The following is an 11,761-nucleotide window of genomic DNA, read 5'->3' as shown; positions in this document are numbered from 1 at the left end:
CATAAATTTTATTAGTATTGAACAAAGGAACAAGATCAATTACCCCAATCTGGCATCTGGCAACGCCAACGCCAACGGCATTCAACGAACGACTGGGCACACCTTAAAAGCGTGTCGTGGCGATCACGGGCTTAGTGGTGGTACTTTAGATATGAATTATTAATGGTCAGCTTCCGGTAAATCGTTGGCCATTTTGCAAGTGTCGCGCAACATGTTGCTGTCGCTTTTAAGCCTCTGGCTGAAGGCAACAAAAGCAACCGCAACACAAATACAACACAAAACAACAGAGCACAAAATTCACCTGTCCCGTCGCCTCTCAACGACACCAACAGCAGCAGCAGCAGCGGCAGTGTGTGATGGATGGAGAGGGGGGGTTGCGCAGCTCAGACGCACACAGTGCGTGCTAGTGTTATCTCACACCCACATGAGAATTCGCCACACACACACGCACACGCACACACATACAGGCCGTACTACTTACTCTGTTGTTGCTGCTTCGTTGTCGCGACGTCACCCATTCTGTGTTAGGTATAAAAGCGAAGGCGGCCAAAGGACTTGCGCTCATTCACTTCGGTTGAGTTGTGTGCAAACGTTCGTGTGTCAATAGCAAAACTCGGCAACCAAGACCAAGAGCTACCTGTGGCAGCAGGCGAAAGCGCAGTGCGGTGCAGTTTCAAATCTCAACGTTAATACAATGTAAGTTTATTTTAATTTTAATTTGGAGGATTTCCATCATTTTCGTAAATATATTAAAATTGATGAGTGAAACGCATCGTCTCAATCTTTTAAAATCATTTCAAAGTTTTCCATATTTATTAGAAACATTTTAATATTATTTTAGTTGTGGTAACATTAGCATTGCGAATTACATATATTTCGGACTAAAGTTAACACTTAAACACAATAAATCATTATCATTGTCGACGAACTTGACATTTTCAAACATTATTTCCATTGACTTTCGGATTAAGTATTTGGTGAAGATCTGAACGTTGAGTGATTCTGCTATTCTAGACAAATGTTCAACAATAGTAATAAAAACAAAGGTCCATAAAGTGTCGTAGCTTAGAAGATTTAGTATTTTTGAATTGGTCTATGAAAAAAACTTTTTCAATGTCAAAATCTGTATCACATTCGGTTTTATAACTCTCACCTGTTTAAGATGGAAAACATGATTTTATTGCTATGCAAAAATGTATGTGATGCACTTTAAACTTTTGATATCTTCCCCAATTTATTTCCTTAAGAAAATTGTTCATTAGATTTTAAAGTTTGAAGTTTGGAGTTTATACAAAACATATTAGTTATGAGTGCAGAGATTTCAAATTTTCAAATTATTTATTGGATATGATTAAGATATATGATATAATCGTAATTTTAAAGATAATCACAAGAATGCAGAATCTTGACTTTGCTTTAAGCGATGGCTTGGATAAACCTTTAACAATGGATTCAGCTCCACTAAAAGCCATGCTGCATAAGTTATGAAGTATAATTGACCATTCAAAATTCAGCAGCAACTTTTATATGAAGTTCGTATTGAACTGCTGTATTCTGAGTAGACTATCTCCTTGCATGCATAATTCAGAAATGAACTTGAACTTGTTAAAACAAATTACGGATGTTGTTGAGTTAAACACAAGCAAAAACTGACTGCTGCTCTTGCAAAGTTAAAGTGATGAAATTGCTAATTAAATAAATGGCTATCTTGATCAAACTTTTTTGCTGAGATGCCCAGGCTGCCGATACTCCTCCTGTCTCTAATGAGCGACTCATTGTATCAGCCATTACTCCGACTAAAGTGTAGGCCTAATGAATAAATAGCGAGTACTAAGTCTGAGTCTGAGTCTGAGTGTTGTCTGAAGGGGAAATGAGTTGATGCTACAAATAATAAATATGCACAATTATGACTTTCAAAGAGAATACGCAGAAAAGTTGGCAAGTTGCTAAGTTGGTACATGGTCGCTACACAGGTGCCTTCAATCAATATTTATGAATTTGCAGGACCAGTGAGCTAAGCCACCAACTGACAACTGCCAACCGCCAACAGCCTCGGGGGCCAAGAAGTTGTCTTGTTGCCTCTGCTGGCTCTTCTGGCTCTTCTGGCTCTGCTGGCAACTTGTGCACAATGCTTCTTGCATTTTCCCCCCTCTTGATAATGGTTTTTGTTACAATTTTGCAGAAAATAAGAAAATGCAGCAGCAAGTTCATTCTAAAGGTGTCAGCTTAGCCAGGCAAATTGTGAATGGCTCCCACTGGGAGGGGAGAGTGACAAAAGCGATAGATTTCAAGCCTTTAAGTTATATTTTTGTTTCGTATTGTGTTTGATTAGGATCCACAACGATATTGACATTTCATTTGTGGCCGATGGTCGACACAATGGTCGCAATGAAACTGCATTGTGTTCTCTTCTCGGCGCAAAATCTGTTTGAAAATAATGCCCAGTGACGACGACGTCGCTGTCGCTGTCGCCGTCGCTGTGAAATTGTATTTGAAAATTTCGCGCTCCGCAAACCAAATCCCATCATGCTAAACACACACCCACGCAAGCTCACACACACACACATATGCATACTAACAGTGCCTCTCATATTTACATAAGCCCCATATCCATATTTTCGTATAGAAACAAACACACACACACACACACACACTCTCACATGTAGTTACATACTGAGGCATAAAGTCTTTCTTGGCCCACGGAGGAGAATGGGTTTTTATTTGTTTTATTACAATTTCCTATTGCCTGTCGCTGGTTGCGTGGTCCTTGCCTTGTCAATATACATATATTCAACTTTTGCATCAACGTTCAGCTAGTATTACAGCGACTTGTCAATTGTCCATTTAAGCGCACCGAAAGTGTATTGATATCTGTGTCATATGCTAACTGACCTTGTCAAGCGACTTAAAGAGATGCCATTATAGAAATCGTTTTAAAGTGGAAAGGGTAAAAATCACTAGTGTGATTTGTGATGAATTTCAATTTAATAAATGAAAGCGTTCTATATATATTTCATATTTCATAGTTTTGTTTTTTATTTTTTATTTTTTAAGCAGTATTATTATTTTTGTCAAAAGTCTCATGTGCAGTTAGAACAATGATAGGACTGACTATATTGAATTTGGATTTTCTTTCAATATATTACAAAAGAACGAGTTGAATATAAATTCAGTTTAAAATTGCAGAAAATTGTTTTTTTTTCCATTTTCAATGCAGTCAAAACTACTCGAATAATTGAATGAATCACGAATTATCTTTCATGATCAAAATTACTTATGTTAAAAAATAGTTTTTCTAAACTTTTCATCTTTAGGAAGTGCACGCATAATTATCGCAATAACTGTATTTGGGGTATCACAGCCATAAGCATGCCTGGCTAAATAGATTTAATGATGGCACGCTCAACACATCGCATTCTAAATGGTCCACTGCAGATAGCTAGAAATTAAAGACTGTTTACAAACTGTCAAAGATTTGATGCCAAATGTATGTGTGTGTGTGTGTGTGTGATGCACGTCAGCAGCAGCCTCAGTGTCAGTGTCAGTGTCCGCGAACTTTAGCTGGCAGTGTCTGTTGTGCACTTGATATCTTAATTGAACTTTGGGCAAAATAATAAGAAATAAATATTCATAATCAGAGAGGGGTCGGGGCGGGGGCGGAGGAGGGCAAGACAAGCGAGTTTGATAATATGGTTCGTGGTTTTTCCTGTTTGTTGAAGTCTTTTAAAATTCCATCAAGTTAATACGGCTCTTTTGGTTCATCCTTTTCCACAAAAGACGTCGTCGGTGCTTAATTAAGTCAATGCCGCACTTGCCACAGCGGCAAAGCTACACCTGCTTCGAGTGTGAAAGAGACAGGCGCGGGAGATAGAGAGAGGGGAACGAAGGGTGGGAATAAAGTCGAAAGGGATAAAGGAAGGTGAAGGTGGCGAATTGGCCATCTGCTTTCTTGCTGACGCACAAATCAGCCGACAAAAATTCAAATCAAATTTCGTACGTGTCCATTTTAAGCCAGCATTTACGTTACCTGATGCTCGGCCCTCGCTCGCTTGTTAAACGATTGTGTTTAGCAATCAAATGGAAAGTTGCCCTTATTTCGAGTCCAAGTATCAAGGGTACGTACGACTCTCGATTGCCGATTGTCGGGGGTGTAATAACAGTATTTACGATACATGCGGACATGCCGAAAACCATAAATTGTGATTTAAAAAAGCATTCACAGTACCTGCCGTTGGCTCTGGCTGCGGCTGCGGCTGCATCAAAATATTGGCCTCGAATGCGTAAAAAAGACGACGGCAAATTTATGATTGGCCGCAATTAAATGCCATTAGCTGCCGTTTTTTTGTTTGCTGTGTATTCGCTGCGCAGACTAAACATACCCGGTAATCAATCTACTATCTGGCACAACTAAACAGCCGACGCCCCCTGATATTGATAATGAAAAAAGGGCAGCGAATCCAATTGGCAATGCGTATAATTTTTTTTGTTTTTGGGTAAATCAGTTTGGTTATCATCATCATCATTCAGTTGGCGTCACCAGCTCATCGTCGGTTACCGTTATCAATTTGCGATAACGCTCAGCTGTTGCACGAGCCGAGGATAAGCATTTCACGGGTGTCCTGGTTAAGTCAAAGGGATTTGGCTTTCGCTTTCGCTTTTGGTTTCGCCACGCGGCCAAATGACTCTTTTTTTTTGTTGCTTCATCTTCTCGTTCGGCAAGACGCCCGCGCGGCAATTACCAAATTACCAAATATTCCCTAATTGCAATTTAGTGCGAGCTAATGCGGCGTTTGTCACCTGGCGACGTCTATTAAAATTTATTTGTTTGTCTTTGTTGAGACTCAATGTGGCACAGCATTAATATACATGCATAGGAAACCCGCACACACACACACCTTCTGCTGCGTAGGACAAAGACTGGGTGAATCCATAAAGCAGCTCGCTATCCAGATTGTTTAACGCCCCTTTGAGCCAAGCTACGCAACAACAAACTTGACAGCTCATCAGAGCGCCATCATTTGGTAGACACAGACAAAGAGAACAGTGTACTTTTTTGGTAAACAGGGAGAGAGAGAGAAATATAAGTTATAAATATTTGGTGTTTCCAAAACTTTTGTTATTATTAAGTATGAGGTATTTATTAATTTAACAATTGAAACCTAGCAAAGATTCTGAACGTAAGCAATCTTTATACCTAACAGCGCCATCTAGTGCTCATATGTATACGTTGCTGAAATTGACAACCAAACATCGCTTATTAAATGATCCTGTGTTATGCAGCAAAAGCGCCATCTAGCGATCTGATGTAGACTCGGGCGAAATTGGAGACTAAACATCGCTTCTTAAATTCGCCTCGGACGCCACCTAGCGAGCGGGCATAGTCAGTAAGCGCCATCTAGTGTTGCGTGATGACTTGGCCGATATTCAAAACGAAACATCGATTTAATAATTGATCCGCCATCTAGCGTTGTTTTAGACTTGGTCGAAATTGGAGACCTAGGTTGGTTTATTAAATGATCCTTTCCGCCGAAGTAGTGACGCCATCTAGCGCGAGCTCAAAAGCATCACAGTGTTGACTACATTAATTTCCCCTCTAGACTTGACAGATTTAGCTGAGATTCAAGACCAAAATCATGAAGCTCAACGAAGTGGGTCAACTGCTGAGATAGATTCATGATAGATGCATTATGCTATATGTATGCATATGGTCGGGGACAACACGCCATAACCGAGACACTGACGCAAAAATCTACTTTTAAGCGAAATCCCTGACGTTGGCGTTGCCGTTGCATCTACTTAACGTAATTATGGCTCATTAGCTACCACGCTGCATGTTATTTGCATTAAATGCAATGCCAAACTGTGCGAAAAAAGTGCGGAGGGAAGTGAATGACATGGGGCAAAGTCTCAGTGCACCAGGTGCATCTACATTCTACATTTCCGACCAAACCACATGAGTGGCCTTTGAAACCGCATACCAAAGTTACTCCTACGTCGTCGGTCGTCGGTTGTCCGTTGTCCGTTGCCCTGTCCAACTACAAATTAGAGCCGAAAGTCGCTCTACTAAATATATAGGACAACACCTCGGGTTAAGCGTGGCTAGCAAAAAAAAAACTTGTCCCAAAAGTGCAGAATATTCTGTGAAGCAGACGTCGCCAGTTGACGGCGTATCAGGTTGAGGTCAGAGAGAGCAAGGAGTGGCTGCGCCCCGCAGAGACCCAAAACATGCTCCAAGCATTAAGCGGCAAACAAAATAAAAAGTGGCGAAGCACAGGAAGTGTTGAATTGAAGCCGAGCCGACTAGGCTGTCTGTAATTAATTTGTTTGCGACAAGAAAAATGATAAACACACGTGCAGACAACACCGCAACAATTATTTAGTTGTCGGCGTTAAATTTCGCACGAAAAGTAGGACAAATGTTGTGGTTCTCCTCCCATTTCCTAAACCAAGTCAGAAACTAGCAGGCTTTGCAATGCACTTATTTTATTTGCAATATACGCACCGATTTAAAGGGTACAACTGCTACTTACAACCAGCTAGAAGCAGCGGAGGCTTTGCCCACGCTGTTGCCACTCAGCCAAGGACCCAGACCGAGGGACTCCAGGTTGGTCACATGATTGGTGCCAGCCGTGATCGGAGAGAGAGCCGTGTCCTTGATGATGGTCAGGTGATGAGCGGCGCCAGCGTTGCCATTGCGCGTGAACTGCCCGAACTTGGATGCCTCGTACTCGGACTTCTGGATCTCAGCGGCCGCCGCATGAGCGGATCTCTGCAGGGCCGAGGCAGCCTCCGCTTCACGTGCTGCTGCAATGCGCTGTTGATAGGCCACAGCTGCCTTCGAGGCGGCCAAACGCTGCTGGGCGAGCACCACAGCGGAGGCAGCTGATGCAGCCTCGGAGCGTTGAATTGCGGCGGCAGCCTCCGATTTCTGGGTGAGAATTGCCGCATGCGTCTCCTTCTCCATGGCAATACGCTGCTGATTCAACACATTCTCCTTGGCCGCCTGCATCTGCTGCTGGGCGATGAGCACATTGGCCGACGCCTGCTTGGCAGCTGAGATGGCATTGGCCACCTCGTTGGGTGACGGTGCCGTCTTCAGTGGACTGTGTCCGCCACTCCATCCGCCACTTGACCAGCCACCAGCTCCTCCGCCCCCACCTGCATTCCAGGCAACACCAGCTCCCAGTTGTGCACTGCTTGTGGAGGCCCAGGGAATGGAGGAATCCCCCAGACTCCGTTTTGGCAGCGTCTTATCGCTGCTCTCCGACGCCATGCAACCACTTGTGGCAAGTGTTGCCAGCAGCAAGAGCTGCATCAAGTTGCGACTGGGCTTGGAGTACATTCTGCTTTTGCTGCTCTTGTTGTTGCGGATGGGTTCAATTGCTGTTTGAAACTATGCACTTGGTTCCTGAGGGCCTCACTATTTATAGTTTATAGTGAATTGCTGCAGAAGATTGCGGCTGAACAGCAGCATCATAATCACTCACGTATTTGCCACCAACCAATTTGGCCTCTTTCGCTGTTGCAAGACACTTCGCAAGTGCCTCGTTTTAATAGACTGCCACACAAAAGTACTGAAGGGTATGCCAGGCTTTGGGCTTAATGAAAATTTGCGCAACAGGCGGAAAGAAGTATCTGAGACCTTTTGCATATTAGTACATCTTGCATCCCAAATATTTATAATCCAGCAGCATCGATTTAGATGTGCTTGCCTGTTTATTGGTCTAAATTGTTCATTCTTAGAGTTTATAATAATCATTTATTTTTCTTTTTTTTATATTTTGTTGTCGTATACATAAGTTATTAAATTAAAGTGTTAGTTACTGCATTATTTAAATTTAAATATTATAAAACACTCTATATTTTGTGAGATTACAAAAATTTATTTTTTTAAACATTTTTTTTATTATTATCTTTTTATTTTAAATTATCCTGCATTACACTTTTGAAGCAACACTCTAAATTTATAAATTTTATTTCAATAAAATAATCTTATGAGAGTTTTTAATACTTTTAGCTTATTTACTAAAAATTTAAAAGTGGTATCTCAGAGTCGAGCACACTCGGATTGCGCTTTCTTATTTGTTAATAATATCAACAGGAAATGAAAGGCTTTAGCTTCTCCAAGAGCCACTTGAGCAAAATATTAATAATGCTCCGTTTCGTTAGGCTTTTGAGCAGCCAAGTATCAATCGCAACCCAATTTGGTTACTTGTTGATAACTGCTGCCGATACGGCTGATACCTGAGGATGAATGCAACCGCAAGGACACCCACTGAGCCTGAGTAGATAGCGTGAGTGTGGAGGAGATGCTTACTGTATGTAATCTCATTGACGCATCCCGCCCACGCTCCCTCTCTCTCTCTCTCTCCCTCTCTCTTGCTCTCTCATATTGTCTTTATGCCACATTATTAATGTTACAAAAAAAACAGCGAAATGAAATTTAATTATATCGCGAAAGCCACGCAATTTACGTGTCCAAAAGGAATTACCCCTGGGAATCTGACGGACGACAACCGACAACCGACAGCCGACAGTCGGCAGTCGACAGCCGATACAAATTGTTGCAACTTCGTTGTAGAAGAAGCTGCCCCTGCAACGAATTGTAATTACCGTTAATGCACGTCCGCAACATCGGACGGACGAACGACGGACTGACGGACGGACTCGAAATTTTACTTTTACTCGTATTAATGAATACAAATTGAATAAGACAAGCTGCGGCTGGAATTGGGATTGTCAGCGAAACGTTTCCGCGAGCCGGAGAGAATTACATATATATTTATTGTCCAATAAAATTAACTTTTCAATATGAATTACCAGATGCTCTGATGCAGCTTAAACGATAAGCGACAAGGTCAAGACATAATAAGACTGTTAAAAATCAGTTAAATATAACAAATGACATTAAATATTTCACAATTTATCAACACTAAATGGATTTATTTAAATTTGGGAATTTAGTAGTATGGCAACTATAAATTAGTTTGATTTAAAGCATTGCAAACTTGTGTTAACAATCGCTACTTAAAATATTTAAATCTGAACAAGAAATAAAATTTACTATAATTTTACAGGAATTACTGATAACCAAAGGTGAAATATGCTTTTAAAGCTAATCAGTTTGTGCTCTTCAAATGCTATATCATTTATTATTAACCTATTAATATGCCTTAGAAACCTGATGTTTTCATTTTAAATGATACCAAACTTTGCATGAACATTTGTTTTTTGAGTTCTGATGGAGGACTTATTCCATTACTGAGTTCTCCTTGTTTATTATTATTTTTGATTTAACAAAAATATAAAATCTTTAATATAGGCTATTTTATTAGAATAAATAAAATGTATATTGTGTAACAAGAAAGAAATGTCAATCATATTAAACTGTATGTTGATTAACAGTTCTTTAAAATACATTATGGGCGATACATTACTGTGTTTCTATAACTGATTGCAATTATTAATAAAGTTCGTTCGCCTGAACGAATTAAATACTATGTAGACTTATAGCAGAGAAGCGAGTCAAATGAGATTTAAAGTTTGGACAAATAACATATTGTGAGTGATTTATATATTAAATATACCAAGCTAGATATCTGTAATATTTGTACCACATATTTGATGAATCGATTGGTTCTGGATCATGTTACTCCGATGTGATTTCAAGATATGAATTGTGATACTTCTCGAGTGTATTTATGAACAGCTTTATCGATATGACATTTTGCATTTAATGGCCAACTGAGTTGAGAGCATCGTTACCCTTTTATTGCAGAGTCAATCTGCAGACCAGCATGTCGCAATCGAGGACCTTTGGAGCGCAATCCCGCAAATCTTATGTAGGCCTTTTATTGCTCACTGCGTGTGCATTCCTAACGCAAAGCGTGCTGGCAGCTGCCACTTCGGATGCAGCTTACGGCGAGACTGAGGTGCATAAAGACAATGGTTGGTGATCTCCAGGACTCTAGTTGCTAATATATATATTAAAGCCCATCTCGATTCACAGATTATCCCACACTTATCAAGCGACCGGCATTCTTCGTGGGCAGTCGCTATGGACGCTCAGGCGGCAATGGAGGCGGGGCTGGCAATAATGGAGCTGGATCTGGAGTGGGGCCATCGAAGACACGACGTCTCATCATAGTTCCACGCAACGATCGCTTCTTTCTCGGCTCGAGGTATGGCAAGCGCAGCGATGAGTATCTCTCGCCCTACGAGCAGAGCAGTCTCAGCCTGGACCTGAACAAGGCTGCGCTGCGGGACTCGGTGGAGAATGGCATGGATAATGAGAAGCCTGGACCAAGCAGGACAAGACTTGCACCAGGCACGACAATGTCCTGTGTGTACACGGGCATCGGAAACTTTTATCGATGCAGCAGTGCGTAAGTTGTGTGTAAATATTGCTGAAAACTCTCACCACGTATTTATTTCCTTTGACACACAGAGATGAGCTCAACAATATTATGAATCGCAGCGAGGGATTGACAATGGATTCGAATAGCATAGGCGCGGAGGATGCCAACACCAAGTAGAATGCCGGACATTCTTGGCATTAACCGGAAACGGAAACCGAAACTGTAACGGCAACGGCAATTGATTGACCATCCTATTGTGACACCTTGATCCTCCTGGCAGTTAAAATACTACATGCATTCATAGCTTAAAACATACTTGTTATCCTTTTCGCTTTTCTGTTTGACATTAGCAAATGGTATTAAGATTTTTAACGGGGCTGGAAAAGTTTTAATACCCAAAAATAACGAAGAAATTGTAAATATACACATCTACTATTATTGTAATGAATAATCCTAGCTGTCTATTATATATTGATTGCATGTAATACACTTACACGCTTTAAGTATTATACATACAAATTGTATTTCAATTGTTATCGCATTGCAAGTTGCCTCTTATTGAAGATACGCTCTGCTCCAAACACCGAAGATTGAGGTTGATTCCTATGCATCTTTTTAATCTTTTTAATATTTCCGCATCAGGGTTAAGGCTTCTACAGTCTCTTACTGAAAAGGTGTAGCTTAGTTGCAAGTTTTTAGAACCATATTAATGTATTCTTTCATTCATTATAAAAGTATAACAAGAAAGACATGCTTGATTTCACTATATTTATTTGATATCTTTATGAATGTCAAGAAAGCTGGCCAATAAGTTTAAAGTAAATATAGTTAAATCAAGCATGTCTTTACTTGGGTATACTTTAATAATGAATGAAGAATACATTAATTTAATAACTAATATTCTGTACACGCTGTTGCCAAGCCAATTAAATTATGGCATAGGAGAAACTGAACATTTGCAATCAACAATAAAATGCTTTATGATTTGCTTCTCTTTGAACAAGCTGATCACAAGAAAATAGAACAGCTGTGCAAGGAGAATTGGTTGGGAATTATGCCCCAGGACTAGTCATGGCTGAGGAGATTGGAGCACTCAAATATTTAAAACAACCTGCTAGCCTTCTTCGTATTCGTAAAAAATCAAAGAGCAAGTGCATACTAAAATCTCGAATTTTCCACTCATTCATTCAAACTATTAAATGAGCTTTTGGAAATAGGTTCCTAAGTTTTTGATTTGAAATGTTAGTGGCAGCAGGTTGTAGAGCAATTTTTATTCGAGTGCATTGAAAAAGGTTTATTAAATTACTTTCATAGACGTAATATAATACGTTTACCGCATACGCTTACTGCATCAAGTCTACGCATACTTAACAGTGCACAATGTATGTAGTACATCATTATTG

At 40.4% G+C, this 11,761-nt stretch overlaps 2 protein-coding genes across 3 annotated transcripts; one reads left to right on the top strand and one right to left on the bottom strand.

Moving 5' to 3' along the window:
• Positions 1–554: 554 nt before the first annotated feature.
• LOC117567120 (uncharacterized) lies at positions 555–10,825 on the top strand. Of its 2 annotated transcripts, none has more exons than XM_034246924.2 (4): positions 555–696; positions 9,779–9,948; positions 10,010–10,385; positions 10,448–10,822. In XM_034246924.2, exons 2-4 carry the CDS (start codon positions 9,798–9,800, stop codon positions 10,533–10,535), a joined length of 615 nt encoding a protein of 204 aa, XP_034102815.1. In that variant the 5' UTR covers positions 555–696; positions 9,779–9,797; the 3' UTR covers positions 10,536–10,822. The 2 variants fall into 2 exon arrangements, with proteins under 2 accessions (XP_034102815.1, XP_051860920.1); XM_052004960.1 differs by lacking the exon at positions 555–696 and adding an exon at positions 9,490–9,561 and having other exon boundaries at positions 10,448–10,825.
• On the bottom strand, positions 6,503–7,342 carry LOC127565687 (uncharacterized). The gene is made up of 2 exons (XM_052005414.1): positions 6,914–7,342; positions 6,503–6,787 (listed from the first exon to the last, which is right to left on the bottom strand). Exons 1-2 carry the CDS (start codon positions 7,340–7,342, stop codon positions 6,527–6,529), a joined length of 690 nt encoding a protein of 229 aa, XP_051861374.1. The 3' UTR covers positions 6,503–6,526.
• Positions 10,826–11,761: the final 936 nt, after the last annotated feature.

Source organism: Drosophila albomicans, chromosome 3 (genome assembly GCF_009650485.2).
Source record: "Drosophila albomicans strain 15112-1751.03 chromosome 3, ASM965048v2, whole genome shotgun sequence".
NCBI lineage: Eukaryota > Metazoa > Arthropoda > Insecta > Diptera > Drosophilidae > Drosophila > Drosophila albomicans.
Note: the sequence above shows the minus strand (reverse complement) of the source record. Positions and strands in the feature narration are given on the sequence as shown.